This window comes from Lupinus angustifolius, chromosome LG08, assembly GCF_001865875.1.
Source record: "Lupinus angustifolius cultivar Tanjil chromosome LG08, LupAngTanjil_v1.0, whole genome shotgun sequence".
Taxonomy (NCBI): Eukaryota; Viridiplantae; Streptophyta; class Magnoliopsida; order Fabales; family Fabaceae; genus Lupinus; species Lupinus angustifolius.
In genome coordinates, this window is record NC_032016.1 from 5806033 (window position 1) to 5827164 (window position 21132).

At 28.7% G+C, this 21132-nt stretch overlaps 2 protein-coding genes across 2 annotated transcripts; both read right to left on the reverse strand.

The window, feature by feature from the left end:
* LOC109354104 (agamous-like MADS-box protein AGL80) lies at window positions 5009-5517 on the reverse strand. The gene has a single exon (XM_019596460.1). The coding sequence runs from the start codon at window positions 5479-5481 to the stop codon at window positions 5011-5013; it is 471 nt and encodes a 156-aa protein (XP_019452005.1). The 5' UTR covers window positions 5482-5517; the 3' UTR covers window positions 5009-5010.
* On the reverse strand, window positions 13876-14943 carry LOC109353851. The gene is made up of 4 exons (XM_019596212.1): window positions 14580-14943; window positions 14490-14496; window positions 14378-14417; window positions 13876-14293 (listed from the first exon to the last, which is right to left on the reverse strand). Exons 1-4 carry the CDS (start codon window positions 14941-14943, stop codon window positions 13898-13900), a joined length of 807 nt encoding a protein of 268 aa, XP_019451757.1. The 3' UTR covers window positions 13876-13897.

The window sequence follows — 21132 nt, forward strand, 5'->3', positions numbered from 1 at the left end:
ATATTTCAACAAACGAAGAGACGTATAACCACTCAACCATTAATATTTCAACAACCAAGAAACGCATAACCACTTAACCATTAATATTTCAACAAACAAAGAGACGCATAACTACTCCACCATTAATTTCTCGGACGCTTAAAAAGTCGTAAAACATCAACAACGCATAATTAAGCAAGTGCAGTTACTATGTCATCTTCAATATCGCTTCCTTAAATATGCATTGTTGCATATATTCACATCAACATCGCTTACTATCAAATGCGCTGTTAAAAATAAATCATTCAAGTCAGCGTTAACGTTACTGATGTTCAACAGCACATTGTCAAGAATGCATTGTTGAAGTTACACAAATTGACAACACTTGCTTTATTATGCGTTGTTGATGTTCTTCCACCTCATTTTTATCAGCGTCGTTAAAAATTGCGTTGTTGAATGACCGCTATTTATTACGATATCTGGCATAGTGTATACCCAGTGAATATGTTCTTCGAAATTGATGCTCTCATTATGCCACTAAGACCTTCAACAACAATTAGAAATAAAAAAGGTGCAATTGGGTCCTCTTGCTTCAAACCTCTAGCCATAGAAAACTCTTTAGTTGAACTTACATTAACCAAAATGGAAATTGAGTTTGAATGAAGTAAATTTTTAATCCACATCCTCCACTTAAGACATAAACTCAATCTATCCAACATATAAAGAAGGAAATCTCAGTTTAGCGAGTTGTAGGCTTTTTCAAAATCCACCTTGAAGATCAAACAATCTCCTTTTTTCTTCTTTCTAGCTTGGGCAATAACCTCATTAGCTATTACCACCCTGTCCATGATGAATCTGCCTTTGATAAAGGCAGTCTGACAATCACAAATAACCAAATGAATCACATTTTTAAGTCTAGCAGCAAGAAGCTTGGAGATGATCTTCTGAATGCACCCAATGAGAGAGATAGGCTTGTATTCACTGAGACTCTACAGACTATTATTTTTTGGGATTAGAACAATAAACAAAGCATTACACCTTCTATGTAAATTCCTAAAAGTATAGAAATCTTTCACCGTCCTGATAAAATCATCCTTAAGATACTCCCAAAACTTCTTTGGAAAAGAAAAGTTGAAACCATCAAGACTAGGGCTTTTATCATCATTATAACTCCAAATTGCTTCATTGATCTCTTCTACCTCAAATTTAGCCGTGAGAAAGGCATTTTCCTCTACAGACAATCGATTGAAATCAATACCATCACGAAAAGGTCTACACCCGGTGCACTCTTCAAATTTTGCCTCAAAAAGGAGCTAATGTAATTTTTAAGTCTTGTTGGGTCTTCAATCCACTCCCCATCAATTGATAAACCAGTGAGTTTCTTGAATTTCCAATTCTTATTTATCGACAAATGAAAGAATTTTAAATTAGAGTCACCGTCATAAATCCATCTTTGTCTAGATTTCTGTAATAGAAGGTTATCCTCTTGTCTCTATAGGCGCCAAAGTTTAGTAGTAGCCTCACGTCTCGAATTAACATCTTCCTTTGAGATAAAACTGGAGCTACCTTTTGCATCAACATAATTTATAACTTCCACCTTATCTTCAATTTTTCTATCCAACATACCAAGATGATCTTTATTCCATCTTTTTAAGACCACTTTAAGTTTCTTTAGCTTCTCCTTCAACACGAAAGAACCTCTTCCATTAATTTCTAATTTCTTCCATTCTTCAACCACAAATTGGTTGAAATGATGGTCTGAAAACCAACAATTATTAGTGCTGAAAAGGGTTGGGCCCCAATCTGAGTTATCAATTTTGAGTAAAATTGGGCAGTGGTCTGAAAAAGTCCTAAGAAGCCCCAATTGGACCAACTTACCCCATGAGACCAACCAACCACCATTCACAAGAAATCTGTAGATCCTACTCATAGCCATTCCATTGGGAAGAAACCAAGTAAATATCTTCCCCGAGAGAGGCAAATCAAACAATTCCATATAAAGAACGAATTGATTAAATTCCTCACATTCTCTTTTATTATGTCGTAGGCCAATTCCTTTTCTCTCTTCCTGCTGAAGTATTGAATTAAAATCACCTACTACACACCATAGATTACTAGAAAGGCCCAACTTTGTTGCCTTAGCTTCCTCCTAAAACTTACGCTTTCCATCCAATTCACAGGGACAATAAACATTCTTGATATGAGCAAGCTCATGATGCATTGCCCATTTTCCTCTAACCAGTACGAAATTTGTTCCAACACTGATGTCATCTGCAACGAAAGAATCCTTATTCCAAATACTCAAAATACCTCCAAAGCTATCTTATGACGTCTTGAAAGCCCAATCAAAATTATCAACCCCCACAGTGATGAGCACAACTTCCTGCCAATATTCTGAATTTTGGTTTCTTGAATGCACATGAAATCTTGTGTTGTTTTTAAAACTCTCGGATAACCATCACTTGTATCCACTTCTTCTAATTCCCCCACAAGGATATCGTTAGGACAAGAATTTTTTGCCTCCTAATATTTTTTAGAACCTTCAATAGAGGATTGCACTAGAATAGGATCAATAATATTTGTAATTGGAATATCACGAAGGTAAATACAGAAGAATTTTAAACCTTAAAGAATCCTTTACCTTTTAAATCTCGTGTAGGAGAGGGTTTAGTGGTGGCTTTCTACTTACCAAATAGTTGGAGGGCTTTTTAGTGGAAGAGAGAAGATACGTAACATGCATAATATAAAATAAGAAAACATATAATCATATGTTAGAAATATCATACGTTGACATTGTCACTAACCAAAATAAAGAATAAACACTGACTCTTATACTATTTGAACTTGTCTTCACACTATAACATATATTTTTTAACTTAATGACACTCGTTACTATTTTTGTTTAAGAAATTACACTTATATCTCTTACAAGTGTAGTCAGTGTAATATATATGTATAAATATGGATGGTTTGTGTAAGTTTTAAAAATGTCTGGATGGTTAATGTAATTTCACTAAAACAACTCAGAGGTTGTCAGTGTAATTCACTCTTTATATTAATAAAAACTTTAATTTGTGTACCATAAAATGTGTAGTGTATTTCTTAATACAGTGTAAATATTAGAGATTATAAAAATATTATACTTGTATATTAAGGATGCAAAACTTGATAATATAAAATATATTACTCTTTTGGCATCAAATTTATATGTAAAAAAAGAATAATTATATTATAAACATCGTATGAAAATAAGATAAGAGAAATTTTATTATTTAATTTGTTAAAATGTTTGTACATATTTTTTATGTGGCCATTAAGTGAATTTAATTAAAAAAAAAATACGACGAAATGTATTCGATTTCGCATGTGATGACCTCCTTCCTATTATTTTACTTATTTTTTATTTATGGCAAAAACATAATTACATTGTAATATTACATAAATATATAAAGAAACTAGTCAATACCCGTGCATTGCACATGTTTTATGAGGACATAATAAATTATCAAAATATAAGTACAACTTTAATTAAACTTAAGTTATTTTGTACTTTAGTTTAATTGTAATTAGTAAATAATTTGATGATAATCACTTTTTGCATTTCATGAAAACATGATATGGTTGGAGAACAAGAAAAAATAGTTATGAGAGGCTCATAATTTGAATTATTTGGCACATTAGGAACACAATTATCTTTGAGAATTTGAGGTTCCAAATAGAGGAGATGATGAAGCTTATTTTTCTGTATTCCTTGAACTTTATTATTGATCGTTTTCTTTTATTCTCTTACTCTTATATTGATTGGGTGAGACATCCATCGACTTGTCTTTCTTTTTATGTTAATTACAGAGATTTATTAGATAGGAGTACCACTTGTTCTAATAATATTTTTATCTCTTGATTAAATAAAGTTGATCAAAAAAATAATTTGATGATAACAAATCAATAAATATTTTGTTATAGAATATTGTGTACTTTTTTACTTCATTCTGGGATGTTTCTCTAAACGATTAAAATAGTAAATATTTTGATGATAACAATTCAATAAAAATGTTTTATTTATTAAAAATTAACACGTGTCACATATATAAAATTCCATAATTACCTTTTTAAACACGTAGTTAGTAATTCAACAATTTAAAATGTATATGATAAATATTTGATTTTATCATCTAAATATTATTTAGTAATTAAGCAATATTCCATTTAGTAGAGTATGAGGCCTAAAATAACTCTGGTTTAAGAATGACAATCACTATTAATATAATAGTAAACCTTCAATACCAACTTTCCAAAGTCTGGAATTAGCTGTTGGCATTCGACATTTGAGGAACTTAACATTCTTTCCTTTTACATAAATGATACAGCTGATGTAAAGAAAGTCTCTACATCTAGAACTATTTTTATGCAAATTTTCTTTCTTGGGCTTCAACCACTATTCACCAAAAATAAAAATAAATTAAACATACTTTTCCATGAGTGAAATTGGGTTTCTGAGAGTTCATCATGGTTCTCATCGTCAACATAATGTTATCGAATGATTATTAGTGATTTATAAGGAATATATTGAAGAATTTACATTAAAAAAATGGGTTAAACCTTTTGATTATCCGCCATATTATATTATTATAATGTCATCTAAATATCATAATTGTAATTTTAGTCCAAATCAAATTCTTGCAGAATTGGAATTTGTGGTAAGAATTATTCCAACTAGGATTATATTCTAATCTCATAATAAATTCCCATTTTTTCTAGAAGTAGCAGAATTTAAGCACGATATATCTTGCGAAAATTTTAAAACACATTCAATTTTATTTATTAAATATAGAGATTGGATTCTTTTTTTGATAAGAAAAAGAAGAATTTTATTAATTTTAGATGAGGTTTACAATATATTCAGAAAAAAATACATATGAAAAAGATAATCAAGATAAATGAAAAAGACAATATCGAAGATTTGATATCCAAATTGAGTAAGAATATTTTAAAGACATCAATACTAGAATAAACTATGTAATTAAAATCTGATCAAACAAGTTCATGGATCTTACTTTTGATGTCCTTCATATAGTTCACAATCAACTTGTCCATATCTTTTAGATCCCCAATGGTCAAGTTTTCCAAGTGCCTTCTTTTTTCCATACATTCAAACATGGCTAGGGCAATTTGCTTCTCACGATTTTCATTGAGCTGCTTATCAAGCTTTTCCAAGGCCTTAGAGATTTTTTGCATGATGAATCTCTCCTGATTCATGTTCTTGGTTTCATCAATCACTGGAGTCTTCAAGTACCTCTTAATTATATGCTTTGCTCCTTTTGGGTTTGGCCAAACCTCTGCTTGAGAATCATAAGGGTTGGAAATTATGGCACATGCATCAATCCCACAAAGAATAGTGAGTTCACTAACCTTCTTCACAATACCTTTCTTCCTTTTCTTGAATGTTGCTTTCCTTGCATTGTCATCGATGATATAGGCAAGCTTCACCTTTTTCCTAGTCATGGTTGAAATCACAGAGAATGTGAAATAAGAATATTTGTATGCATTATTTGTCTTATAAGGTGCAAAATTTATAATGAACAATCTCACCTACCACCAATTAAACCATATAGACTCACTAACCACAAGTTGGTGTAATGGTGTATATCATATAAGATTAAAAACTAATATTTAACTTTTAAGAGCAATATACTAAACGACAAAGACAAGATGTACCCATAATGGATAACTTTTATTACCGAGAGAGTGGATATTGTAGGTTTATATTGAATCTTTATTTATGCATATTGATAAACACTCTTATGGTACAAAGATGTTTTGAATATTTTACCATGTTTTAAATTGTATATTATATAAAAAGATAAAAAATTCATATATGGGTGTCATAACTTGTGTAAAGAATTTTATAAATATTTTTATATTAAAGTCGTATTTGAATTTTATTTAATTAATCTAATATAGTATGCATATATAACATGTTATATGTTTTAATTATTCAATTCATGAATACTAAGGTTTAAACAATTTTTTGTGAAATAAAAATTATAGATTAATCATCCACTTATAAAAATTTTAGGTTTGGCAAATTATTATAACTTCTATATTTGTTATATAATTATATTTTTTAAGAGCTATTATTTAAATTGATATCCTACCTAAATTTATTTATATACCATTTCTATAAGACTATAACATTATATAAAGATATTTTTTTCTACCGATTTTAACTACTTAAAGAAAATATTAAGTGGAATAAAAGTAATTGTACTAGCATAAATTTTAGAGTCAACCTAATTGATCCCAAAAAATAATAATTCAAATTAGTATTTAAGGTTTGTAAATATAAGTCAAAGCAGTGTAATGTTATAAAACATGCTAAAAATAACTAATTTGAGTTATATTATATCTTTTGAAAATCATTTACGGATTTTCAATTTTGAAAGACCAAATTAGTACACATAAAAATTTTGAACAAAAATAGACACTTACTCCAAATTTTAAATATTCAAATTTTATCATCACTATTTTATTTATATATCTCATGTTCCACTGCTTCTCTAAACTCTAAAGTTCAATTTATTAGCATAATCTATAATAATTTTAGATAATTCATTTTTAAATTTCAGCTATGCATAACTTTTATGTATGAAATGATTAGTTTATAATATTATATTTATTGGAAAAAAAATTCAGATTGACGCACGACAATATCTCTCAAAAGGCTGATATAAATAAAGGGGTAATAAATTTTTGAGAAATTAAAAAATTAGGAGTCCTATCCACAAATAAAGGGGTAATAATTAGTTTACGTAATTTGTTTTCGTCCTATTTTTACCTGTTTACTTTATTTAATTTGTAATTAAGTTATAGGATGCAACTTGAAAATGTATTCGTAGGCGATAAATAGCGTGAAAAAATTGCACCAATATTACTAGTATAAATTATTAACATTTAAAACTAAAATCAATCATGGAGTTTCCTTAATGCTATGATGATAATGTCATCATAATTATTATTTAAAAAAATTTCTATAATATCAAAACTTGACTCTGGATAATGTGATAATTATCTGTTGTTAATATTTTTTATTTTTATTTAATCAATAAGTTCAATAACACTCTTACAAATTTTAATAAATGCAAGTAATTGTTAATACCAAAAAGTTAATGATCAACATTATAATTTTATTGGTATATCAACAAAGGGGTGACAATGGGTATAGATGAGACTTGATAGTACACTATTAGATTCACTCTTTTTTTTTTACTTGAAACCAGGTAGGTACCCGCTCCTCATTGGGTACCCAACAGATCAGCAAGTAATTAGAAATTCAAAAAATATTTAAAAAATTATAAACAACTTATAGATTTGTGCACATATTTCTTATAATTATGTGTTATTTTAGATTATCAAAAAAAAGACAAGAAATGATAAATAACATTTACAGAACATAACTCAAGTGCAAGTACACAATTTTAAATTGTCACTTAAATATAAACATTTTTACTAAAAATATAATTTAAAATAATTGAGTATAGCATATTAAAAACTTAGATCCTTCTATCAACATAACATTATAATATATATATATATCTGTAAATTGTGGGTCAGGTATCACAATTATGACAATGAGTTTTATTTCTTTGGTATCAACAAAGCACAAGTCGAAAAACATGAACCCATATTCAATCATTACGAGTATTATCAGAAGGTATTTGTATGTCCAGTACCCTTCACCATTCCTAAACTAGCCTAATATTTTATTGACGAAATTACTTTTTTTATTTTTTATTAATCTCGAGATAAGTTTTATAAAAAATAAATACAATATTTAAATATTAATTTGTCTCTAATATAGAATAATCATTACATTTGATATTAATTAATTGCTCTGAATAAATATTAGTTAATATGGTATGTTCACTATGTTGTACCAGAAATAATATATAATACTTATTAGAATTTCTAGAAAATACTTATTAGATAAATGTAATAAAAATAATGAAAAACGTATTTGTATGTATTTCGAAAGTTTTTATTTTTTATTTTTTTATCTTATTTCGTATTTTTGATTTTTATAAACTCAAAATAAATTATATACATTTTCCCAACCTTATTTTATTTAATCACTTTTCCACCTAATTTTATAGTCTATCTTAATTTATCTTCCAAATGTTTCTCCACTCATCAATGTAATGTTCTTTCTCTTAATAATATTTTTTAATACACGTGTCTAATTGGGATAGAACTCCTCTCCATTTTTCTCTATTTTTCCAATGTATACTCTATTTCTCATAGTAATTATTCTATTGAAATTAAAATCAAATTTATGGTGGTGAATTATTTATCGAAAATATATTAAAATTTAATAGAGATATTTGGATAAAATTATATTTATTTTAAGTATCTTTTATTGACATCTTAAATTGTATATAAAATCTTAACCATCATAATTTTTGAAAAGAAAAGAGTATATAGTAAACAATAGGAGATTAGGTATGAAGTTAATGGAAATAATATTTATTGACTTATAATAGATGAAGGAGTTGAATATTAGTTAATAATTTTATTTAATTTTTTATACTAAACAATTTTATGGGGTTACTTAGGAATTGAGTCATGTAAAATTTCGCTAAATCTTAGGTATTGTATAAGAACAATAATAAAAGTTAGATTCTCATGAATAATATTATTGGTATTAGTAGTTGGATACTAAACATGATTTATTCATTACTCAAAAATTAAAAGATTAACATCGTTTGTTGTAAAATATTTTTGGTATCTTATCCTTTTTTTAATGAAGTTTTTCACTATCTCACTGTCAAAACTCAAAAATGTAATAATATTCAAAATGTCGAGTGCACATTCAAAGAAACTTATTATCCAATTTTGCATAGGATAATTCCCTTTTACTACTTTAATTTTATTACTATATTATGTATATTCTTTTAATGTTATTTTTGGTATTTTAATAATAAGTCAAAAAAATAATTCCTATAAAATAATATATGCACATTAAAACAAATTTCAATATTTAAAAAAATATTATTATATTTAAAAAATATTATTATATATTTTTGTGTGAGAATTAAATGAATATATTTTAATTTTATTATATAATGCAGTGCATGAATTCAATGGGATGGAAAGATTTAATGAAAATATAGTGTTGCGCTTATCCTTATGAAATACGGTAGTTTTGTTATTATAATTTATTTATTTTATCTTAGAGTTTAATATCTATACATGGTTAGTGTAAAGAGTTTTATCCATGTTCATTTTTATTCCTTTTATTTAAGAGTAATAATGATTAGAAATGAATTATAAATTATGTAATGACAATATAAAAAACTGTTCCACGTATATTTTTTTTTGTTATTTTAAGCTTGTTACCTTTTGTGTGGGTGACTGGTGGAGGTAATTTGATCCACATTACAGAAAGTAATTTTTACTATGAGATTTTTTAATGTAATTTTCTTTTTGTTTATATATTTATATATATATATATAAAAATATAAAAGGAGAGATCATTTACACATAATTTAAATTATATTAGTTACACTCAATCTAAGTCATTCATTTTCTTATATCCAACGGACCAAATGGGTGAGTGCAATAAGTGATAAAAAAAATCTTAAATAACTTTAAAGTTTCACCCATTTGATTCATTGGATCTAAGAAAATAAATTACTCATATTGAATATAATAAGTATAACTTAAGTTGGGGATAAACAAAATATATATATATATATATATATATATACTGTATATATATATATATACTGTATATATATATATACTGTACTTTTGAATGTGCTTGTGAACATCTGCTATGAAGGAAAATATGAGTATTTTTAAATAATTTATCACCATCAAAATATTTAAAGACAATTAGCATATTCAACTTATATAGACCAAATGTAGACCTTTTATACCAATATCTAATTTATGATTTCTTGACAAAGTTTACAAGTACCCATTAATTATAAGAGAAATAGAGACTACTACTAAAAAATAATTTAGCATTTATTTTCTAAACAATATTTATGTGTGCAATATCTTGTCTGTGTGATTTTATCGTTAAGTAACAAAATAATATTGAATTGAGAGGTAGTGAAAATAATTTTTAATAACTTTATTTAATTATTTTACACAATTAGAATCATTTTGAATTAAAATTATAAACAGTTAATCACATAGAATTTAAAATATAAATAAAGTAGAAAATGAAAAGGATAAGATAATAAAAGATAATATTCACTTAATTCAAGAGGGAGATTATTTCAAATATCAATTTGGGCGTTTGTAGAGGCTTGTAGTTTGTTTTGTTTTTATCTTTGTTTTCTTGTTTTCATTATGTATCAAAAAAATAACTATTATAAATTCATAAAAATATAATGCTTAAATTTAATTGGATATGAAACATCGTAAGATAATTATTATTTTATTTCAAATATGGATGTAAATCTAACCCCAATTTGTAGATATTTGCTTGAATTCAATTTGAATAATGAGGAAAATACATTTTGATTGAGTTTGTATCGGACATAAAGTTTCCTCAATAATTTCAAATGGCGGGTTCAGAATCATATTTGATATAAGTGATACTCAAATCCTATCTAAATCTGATTTATATATTAAATGTGTAATTATAATATTATCATACACATGTGTGCACACACATATATGTGTAAATGACAAATGTACATTACTAAATGGTAAAAAGATCTATTTAAATAATAAGAAGACATGTTTTGGGTTAAGGTTGATCAGGTTTGTAAATAACTGAAACCTAACAAAATGGGATATTAATCCTTTTTTTCATCTCTAAGTGAATTTGAGTTCGAGGTTGAGTATCAAAGAAACCGTCACAATCTATCTCAATGTTATTCCTAATCTCAAAAGAAAGTATCATTTCTCTCTAGTAATAATTACAAAATACTAAACTTGTTAACATCTATGATATTTAATGAGCTCTCTCAAGAATTAAGCAAACTCTTAGATATTTAAAACCTTAAGTTCAATTATGTAGGTTAGACATTACAATTAAGTTCAATTTAGGTTAGACATTACAATTTACAATTATCTTCTAATTATTTCCCCCAACATCACATCTATGATCATGCAATAGTGGATACAACATAATCACATGCAATAAGAACAAGATAAGTGTATCTAAAATAAACATATGTTGATAAAAGAGAAAATCAAAACTTCATTATTATTTATTGTTATCAAAGGGCTAATTAGAATCCCTAAAATAAGAAAACTACACAATCATGGCTATTTAGAATACAAAGTCATATACAACATGTGACTCATAATTACGAAGAAGAATAAGTTATTTTAAAAAATTTATTATTTTAGACGTCAATTTTAAGGAAATTTAATAATTTAAATTTATTGACTAATTCAAACAATTAAAATTTACTACAATTATTGATAAGACATGGAATAAGTTTTTTACCCTTACTATAGTAAATGGATGGGGTCCCCTCCCAAAAACAATGTGTGATTATGTGTTCCACGTAGACAGACCAACACTATGACTATTTTGAAGAGTTTGCGCATAGTGGAAGTAGGATGACCTGGCTTCTATAACTTTAATGTTATATTTATGGTTTTTTTTGTACTAATATGTCAACAACATAATTGCTTTAAGAATATTATATGCACGTTAAAGTACAATTTGAATGGAATCATTTAAATAAAAATACTGATACATATCCTTATCAAAATGACAATATTGTGGTATTACAATTTAATGTTTCATTTTTTGTTTATTTTATTAGTTTTAAACTATTGCCTTTTTTGGTGTGACGACTCATCTTTAAGGCAACCTGATCCCAATTATGGCAACATCTTTAAATCGTAATCTGGGATTTTAAATGGAGCCAATTAAGTTATTGGTTAGATTAATTACTTATTGGTTGAACCATACAATAATTTAAACAAAACTACAGTTGGTTCAGTTGTAGTTCTCCCACAAAACTTCCATATGCGAAAATTGAGATTTTTTAGAAGCATTACGGGATCAATATGCAGAAGCATTATAAGCAGTGGTGGATCTTGACATAAAGTTTAGAATAGGTAATAATATTAATTATAATTTTTAATTAAACTTGATTAAGTAACAAAAAATATAAATAATTATTTTAAAGTTTTAAAATAACATGAATTCTAAACAACAATAATTAACAATTAAAAACGTTAAAGAAAAATATACATGCATTTAAGTGTCGCTCTTTGTTAAAGGTTTCAATTCATTGATGATTGAATTAAGAATAAAATTTCCAGCTACTTATTTTTCAATATAAATTACCATGTGATCTAATAGAAATTAATCTTTTATTTTACTACATAATTTTATTTGATTGTCTTCATTGTTGAAAATGATTTTCCTCTAGTAGCTAAACCAAAATAGTTAAAATAAGAGGAATAACTTGATCAAACAAATAATATACATTCATTTTTTTGCATATCATCAAAGTTGCACTTAATTCATAGATGATTTAAAGTTTTTCAAATATGAATAGTTAACGACATCAACAATAAAACATTGAAATTAACATTTTCAGTAAATCTTTTGTTAAACTCGCATTGAAATCCACAAGGTATAAGGTTTGCACAATAATACATATATTATCAATATTAAATGATATATAAAATTCATAAAATTCTAGTATTTTTGCTGCAAAATTTGGCAAATGCAATATCTCCTATAATATATTTCATAAGTGTAAAATTATTATGAATCCAAATGAAGTAAAAGTATATTATAAGCAATATCAATATCTACACATGTAAAGAATTTTGTCTATCATCTATATTTTTAGAAGGATTACACAATTTTTAAAATAAAAATATATATTTCAAATAGATAAAAGAATATTTTAAAAAAAATTGAAAAAAAAAATTCAAGGGGGCAATCACCTGCTGAAAGTGAAAAGTGTCAAGGATAACACTAGCAATGCTTTGCCTATGTTTTAATGAAGACAATGTTTTATTAAAGCTTGAAGATGACTCAACAATCAACATGCATAGAGCTCATTGGTCATATATAGACTATGATATATAAATAGAGTCATTGTTCTACATAGTCTGGAATGTATGCCTTAGTAAGTGAGTATAGGTGAGGTGACCCTAGATGCAAGTCTCTCAATCCATTTTAATTGTCATATCACATCCATGAGACATATCATCTAGTTAATTGTATGTTCATGCATTAATCATACATGTTATATGTGCATATTAGACATAATATAATTGTTAAAACATGTACAGGAGTTAAGCATAACATATGAGAAGTTTATCTTTTGAACCACGTATTTTAATATGCTAGTTAATCGATTAACGTGATGACTTAATCGATTAACTCAACTGTTTTTCTGTTATATCAGTGTTTTTGTTACAACTGGTTTCTGTTTAGATATTGTTGCACTGGTTAATCGATTAATATGTTACCTTAATCGATTAACAGGTCTGTTTTGTGTTATAACCAGTGTTGCCCATGGCGGCTGCCAAAATTCAGCCATGAAGTCGTTGCGGATGGCGTTGCGAGCAAATGACGGATGTCATCATGGTGGTTGAAAAAAATAAATAAATAATATAATATAACATAATAGGAAAAATAAAATAATAAATACAATAATACAAAAATCAAACAATAACATAAAGTTTAATTAAAACCATTAAATATTAATGTCTCATAAAGATCACTAAAAAGTAACATAAACAATACTAATAAGTCTTGTCAAAAGATATAATTTTCTAAATATCCTCCTCCTCCCCAACATCATCTTCCACAGCTGCAAACTCAGCAACATATCCTTCAATTTCTTCTTCATCTGAGTTATTACATTCAAAAGTTATAGCTTCTTATTCACTTTGTCAATCATCCATTTCTTCATCTACTTCTTCAACTACTTCTTCTAAGTATTTTCTCTTTACCTTTTTTAGATGATGAAGAACCACCCTTAGCTTTCTTAGCTTTTCCTCTTGAACGTATAAGTATAGGGTTCTTTATTTTTTGACGCCTTGTACTCATTCTAGGCTCTCCAATCCCTGAAGCCCTATAAACAACATCCCATTGTAGATCATCATCATCTTCAAAAACCCTCTCATTTCCACCTTCATCATCATCACTATCCATCTCCCCAACAAGCCATTCATTACATTCATCAATGTCATTAAGGGAGATTGGATAAACTTCATCCTTGATATTGTATCTCCGCTTCAATGCTTGATTGTATTTAACATAGACCAAATCATGCATTCTTTTAATATGAAGCTTATTCCTTTTCTTGGTATGAATCTGCAACATTCCAATAAATAACTAAGATGAGACACTTATAATTTTTTTAAGGTAAACCCAAAAGGAAAGTAAGTAAATAATTACTTGTTCAAAAATACTCCAATTGCGTTCACATCTTGATGCACTACAACACAAAGATAAGATTCGTATAACTAATTATTGCAAATTTAGGGATGATGCACCAAACGTTCTCTACCATACAGCTACAAAGGTGAATTAATTTGTTAAGCAATTGACTTAAATATAACAACATATTTTGTAAGGCCAAAAATATTTCATTTCTTACCTCGTGCCATTTCTGTCCTCATGGTTATAGCTGTGGGTGATCCAAACATTCCACTACTACCTTTATATGTTTGCATCTCTTTCAAGATCATGAATTCTGTTTGTGTATTCGGTGCAAACTTATGAAGGCAAGCATGCAACCCACCTATAATTTCAGGGTCAAATTCCATACTACGATTCGCATAATAATATTCCGGATTTAGCATGTGACCAACCGCATGTAATGGGCGATGAAGCTGACAATTCCATATTTCATCAATGATCTTAAAGACACCCTTGTATTTATTCTCCTTCTCATTGAATGTCTTTATAATGGTATCCTTAGCCTTATCCATAGCTTCATAAACATAACCCGTTGCTGCCATCTTCTCACTATCCACGAGCCGAAGCACTTTCACAAGAGGTCACATAACCTTCATTGTATATGCTATATTCTTCCAAAAGCTTGGCATGAGCACAATTTTTGTTGCTTCCTTTCCTTTAGTTTCTTTGGATAATTTGTTTGTTGTCCACTCATCTGAGACAAACATCTTTCTCAAATTTGAATTATCCTCATAAAGCCTTTCAAAGATAGAAAAGATGTTGCAAAGCGGTCACTGCATGTTTCACCAACTCCCTCTTCTTTGTGAAGTGTCCCATCAAACTCAAAGTACTTGAATGGTTGTAAATGAAGCCAACAAGAGAGATAGCCATTTTGATTGTCATTTTGATCATAGGAAGCTTTCCGATATCTTCCAACATCAAATCTATGCAATATGCTGCACATGGGGTCCACTAAATTTTTGGTCTTTTCATTTCCAACATCTTACCAGCTAGAACATAGTTGCTCCCATTGTCTATTATAACTTGCATAATATTTTCTTCTCCAACCTCCTCCAAAACAAGTCTTTCTCACTGCACTTTATGATCATTCATCAAGTCTTCTGTGTAATTTACCTCAATTTGTAGGAGTGAGACTCTCATAGCATAGTAGGTTGGAGGTGGCAAATGTGGTCCAAACTTTCTGATAGCTTCAAGCATTTCACGGAAGCTGTCCAATCTTACCAAATGGAAAGGGAGACCAGCTTGATACCAAAATCGAGCTATGAATTGGTGAACTCGTCGCACAACTTTTTTGTTTATAGCCTCTTTTATATTTGCTTGGCGCAACTTCTCTTTCTTACTTGCAGTCTCTGGCTTTCTATAAAAAAGATCTATATGACATTTCTTCTTCCTCCCAACAACACTGCTAGTTGTTTATGTTGTTTCTTCAAAGCCTTCATTGAGTGCGTGTTCTTCATCACTATCACCCAATATATCCTTAGCATCTTGCACAACCCTTTGATATGTTGCAGCACCCTTATGTTGTTTTTCATTGAAAAATTTCCCAAAGCTCTTCTCGAACTTCCTTGGGACACTCATTACATGTCTTAACATTGCCCGACCTTCCCATCAAATGATTCTTCAATCTAGTAATTCCTCCTCTATAAGTATTAGAACAAAAATTACATATCACATCGTTTGTGTCTTTTTCCGTTAGTGGTGTGCAATATTTCCAACCAACATATCTCAACTTTCCAGTAGTAGTTGGAGATGATTGACCTTGGCTAGACATTGTGAAGAGTTACTGCAAAAGTGCAAGTAACATATTTAAGTGACGAATTGCAATATGAATATATGATAAAGCAAAATTAAAAAAAAAAAAGCTGCGAAAAAAAATTATGCAAAAAAAATTCTGAAAAAAAAAACTAATCTAGACAAAAAAAAGTAATCTGAAAAAAATGTAAATTAGAAAGAAAAAAAATGAAAAAAAAAGTATTATAAAGATAAAAGAAAACAAAATTAAAAAATAGATAAAGAGATGATAAAACTAGAAAAAAAGATAAATAAAAATAAGAAAAAAGAAAAAGCAATGAAAATGAGTTAACAAACCGAGCCTAGTTTTTTTTTTTTATATTTTCCAGAAACGAAAAATTCCACCATCCCCGCCATACCGCCATGGCGGCTTTTTTTAACAAAAGGCGGATATGGCCATATGGCGGGAATTTCCAAATGGCTAATGGCTGTAGCCCAAAAAACGCCACCACCATCCGCCGTGGCGCCACCATGGCCGCAATTGGGCAACACTGGTTATAACTGATTTATGTTTTAACTGCTTAACTGATTGCAACGGTTTCAACTGTCAAAACTGCCTGGTATTAGTTAAGGCAATTTCCAGAAAAATCTAGCATTGCATTCCATTGTATATGATTAATTTAGAGAGCATATTTCGTGTTTACATTCCGTTTTTTGTAAGAGAGTATTGCATGTGTGAGGAAGAGAGATTAACATGCCTTATTGATTCTTTGATTTGCATATCGTTTTTTATGCTCAGTCTCATCCTTATCTTGCTCACATGTTCATGCATTATTAGTAAAGATTCTTAGAGAGATATCTTGATTACTATTTTTGACTAACTCACATGTATATGATAGTCTTAAGGTCTTTCATTGTAATATTTCAAGCATTATTGTGCTTATAATATCTTGCTTTTGTAATCTGTGTTTGTGTGTATTAGATTGATCTCTTGGTGTCTTACCACCACAGAGATAGGGATTCTTCACCAAGACTAGGAGGTCTTGATTTGAAAACAAGAATCTTGGCTAGGGCTGTTTCGCGAGAAAGGCTTTCTCAGGCGATAGGTAGAGTCAAACCAAGGGTTAGATGTTCTAGATTTCAAGAAAGAAACGTCCTATGTTTTGTAATTGAGTTGATGTATGTGATTATACTTGTATTCAATATAGTGAAAAAGAAAATCTCCCAAGATCAGAAGGGGAGGCCTGGATGTAGTTTGCAATGGACCACAAATGAACCAGGATAAAAATCCATTTTTGCACAATATTCTCTCCTTAAATCTTCTTTACATTTCTTGTTGTTTTAATACAAGTTAATTGCTGATATTTTGCATGATTGTACCCTGCCATATACTTGTTAATATTGTCTAATAATATATGCTTTATCTCTGCTCATTTGATTATAAATAACTGTACAATTTGCTACTCTGATCATTCTGTTATGTGTGTTAATCAATTAAGACAAGCTGTTAATCGATTAACTGGGCTGTTTCCAGATCTGGGTTTTAGTGCGAGAAGTGGTGATTGTTAACCGCTACACCTATTCAACCCCTTCTAGGTGTTCCTAGGCCACTGATACCTAACACCTGCCACAATTAAGTTCTACCTCTGATTACAAGTGGGTGAACTAAGATCACCTGCCACATTTCATGTGTCCTAATAGTGTCTCAATCCAAATAAAGAGTGTCTTCTAATTAAAAATAAAAATCATAAAAACATGAAATAATTTTTTTACTAATTGGTAGAATGTGATTAACTGGAGACATGTAGACATAAATTTTTCAGACATATAATCATTGTTTGTTAACCAACATGTAGAAGCATGTATTCAAAAAGGATAAGGATCACATGTTCTCATTCTTACCCCAATTTCATGTATGGTCTAGTGAGAAACTTCCAACTAATTAAGAAAATTCTAAAAACATAAACCAACATTTTTTATATAATCATTTTTCGGAAACTGGATCCCTATTCATTTAAAAGGGACATAGTCACATATTAAATGTCGCCATTCTTGTCTCAATTTTCTGTCTCGGTTTAATGAAAAAGTTCTATTTAATTAAAAACAAAAATTCCAAAAATAAAAAATAACATTTTTATATTACTTGAAGAAGTTGATTAGTTATAAAAACGATGGCATAATTATTTTAGGACCCAAGATCCCTATTCATTCAAGAATGACATTAATCATCTGTCTTAGTCTAATGAAATAGTTATATACCTAATTAAAAAGAAAATTTCTCAAAATAAAAGATATTTTTTAGTGTGGGGTTTTTTTCTTTTTACGTAGTAGACCTTTTTCATATCAGTATTCAATTTATGAATGTTTTGTCAAATTTCATTAAAATCTAATTAATTGAGAAAACTTCCTTAAAGTAATAAATAATGAGTGTGATATTTATATATTGACAATATAAAAAACTCTTATATTTTGAATGTATACATCTTTTTTCTCATAAATAATTGAGAAGACTATTACAAGCACAATTTAGCATATATAAATTAACACTACGTACTTTCTGCATTTTGTTAAATTTTCAAAGACTAATGCACCCAAAGTGGCCCTAAACATTCGTTGTCTGCAATATTAGTCATTGAAACATTAAAGTCTATGATCCATATAAGATCAATTTATCAGTAAAGAAAATGTCATCATGCTATGTTTGAGTTTATGGGATGGAAGTGATAATATGGCAAGTTAACTGTGAGGTTGGGTGCTTCCAATTCTCATGCAGCTTGTTATGTTCTATGCTATTACCAAAATATGTCAATCTATCGGCATTTCACCTCAAATTCGGGTATTTCTAATCTCTAGAGTTAAGGTTTATAATTTTAGCTCTTTCTCATTTCAACTGACCAATCTTGAGGTTTATTAGTTTTCCTTGCATAAACAACACTTATAAACCACAAACAACAGAGATCTCCAAGTTTCACTAACACCGATAAACTTAAACAACACAACAATCCCCTTACCTTACTTCCTTTGAGCTAAAAAATGGATATTGCTCCAGGGCTTGGATCCTCTTCATCCCAAGGACTAGTAGGCTTATACCTTTAAATCATTACTAAACTTCCATTCCACATCTTGGCATACTAATATATTTACAGGTCTAAGCCTATAACTCTATTCAAATATAGGTTTGTTTACTTATTTAAAAGTTTTATGGTAATTTTATTTGGTTTCCACAAATATTCATCATATCGGAAACAATCATATTCAAGCCGGAAATATCCACAGGTATGTGGGGTTAACTTTGGCCATTTTTTCCACTCATAATAGTCGAACCCGATATCTTGTTTAAGGGGAATCAAACATATACGACTTGAACCAACACCCAATTATTTACAAAGGTTAGCTGGTAATTGGTAAAGAATGTCTTTAAATAGAATTACAAGTTAAACCGATTATTTAGGAAGGTTAGTTGGCTGGCAAAAACTTTTTTTGACCGATAAATAAATCATGTTACTACCGAAAAATTTACACAACTAGTGTATTTTGACTTCTTTATTACGGTTCTGGTATAATTTTTTAAAATATTACCATAGTGCACTTTTCACCTCTTAAAATTGTGGACACCATCCACAATTTCACTTTTTTTCTCTCCTAAAGTTGTGGATGGTATCCACAACTTCACTTTTTCAATTTTCTCTCCCCTAAAGTTGTGGATGGTAACCACAACTTCATTTTTTCAATCTTCTCTCCCCTAAAATAGTGGATGAGGTCTACGATTTTCAGCCATTATTTTTTCTCTCTCCTAAATTTGTGTTCCTGGTCCACGATTCCACATTTTTGTCCTAGTCCAGTTGGGTTTAGTCCGTGTTGATAGGGATTTTGGATTGGTTTTTAGGGTTACATGAGTTTATTAACTTAGCCTTTGTTATTCATATTTTATTTTTATTTCATTACTACTAATATGATTAATATTAATTAGATAAAAAAGAATGTCATGAAAAAATATTTATTTCCCAAAAAACATTTATTTATATTTTATTCCATTATTTTTATTATTTCCCAAAAACCACGTTTTACATTTAAAGATACATGAACTCGCCATTCATATCTTGCACCAAAATATTCGCAATGGCAAACACATCTATCTGGCCTAGACTTTTTAACAATATAGTCAAATGAGTTATGAAATTGCTTAATTGCATCTACTTCTTCTTTATACTCAAATTGTGACGAAGATCTTTGCTCCTAACCTTGACACAGTTTTGATGAAGACACCAACATCACCAAAAAGAAGAAAATGAAGAATACTTATGAAGACAAAGAAGATTAAAGCTTCAAGATAATTAGATTAAGTCTCTATAGGTACTTCTATCCTAAAACTCCTTGTTATACAAAGTAGTAATGCTCAAACCATTTTTAAATAATAATGAAAAACTTTAAAAATACTTAAAACATTTTTTGAAATGATGTGTAACGGATTACTTCATTCAAGTAACAAGTTACATGATAGAGAAAAAGAGTTATCCAAACTTAAAACTGTACAGAGTAATCCATTACTGCCTTTGAGTAACAAATTACCAGTTTTACAAAAGTTGAGTAACCGATTACCCAAATGGTGTAATCGATTACTCTAATTCGTTTTTAAATAAATAGTGGACAATGAGTTTGGGTAATTGATTACTCACTATCAGTAATCGATCACTGAAGACTGTTGCATGAGATTTCAGATTTCAAAACGAAATGTTTTCACTCCAAATGAAATCTCTTCACTTCAAACAACTCCTACACTTTCAGAAAGACACCATAAGTGTTTTGAAAAATATATAAAGACTTTAACTCTCACAACACAAAGACACAACTTTCATATAACTCTCATACTATTCTGAAAAATTCTCTCACTATTTTTCTGCATTTTTGCACTAAGTTCTTAAACTTTCAAAAGAGAATTTTTCTGAGTTACTTGAAGTAATTGTTTCAAAGTTTTACAAATCTATTGAGAATTATTACTA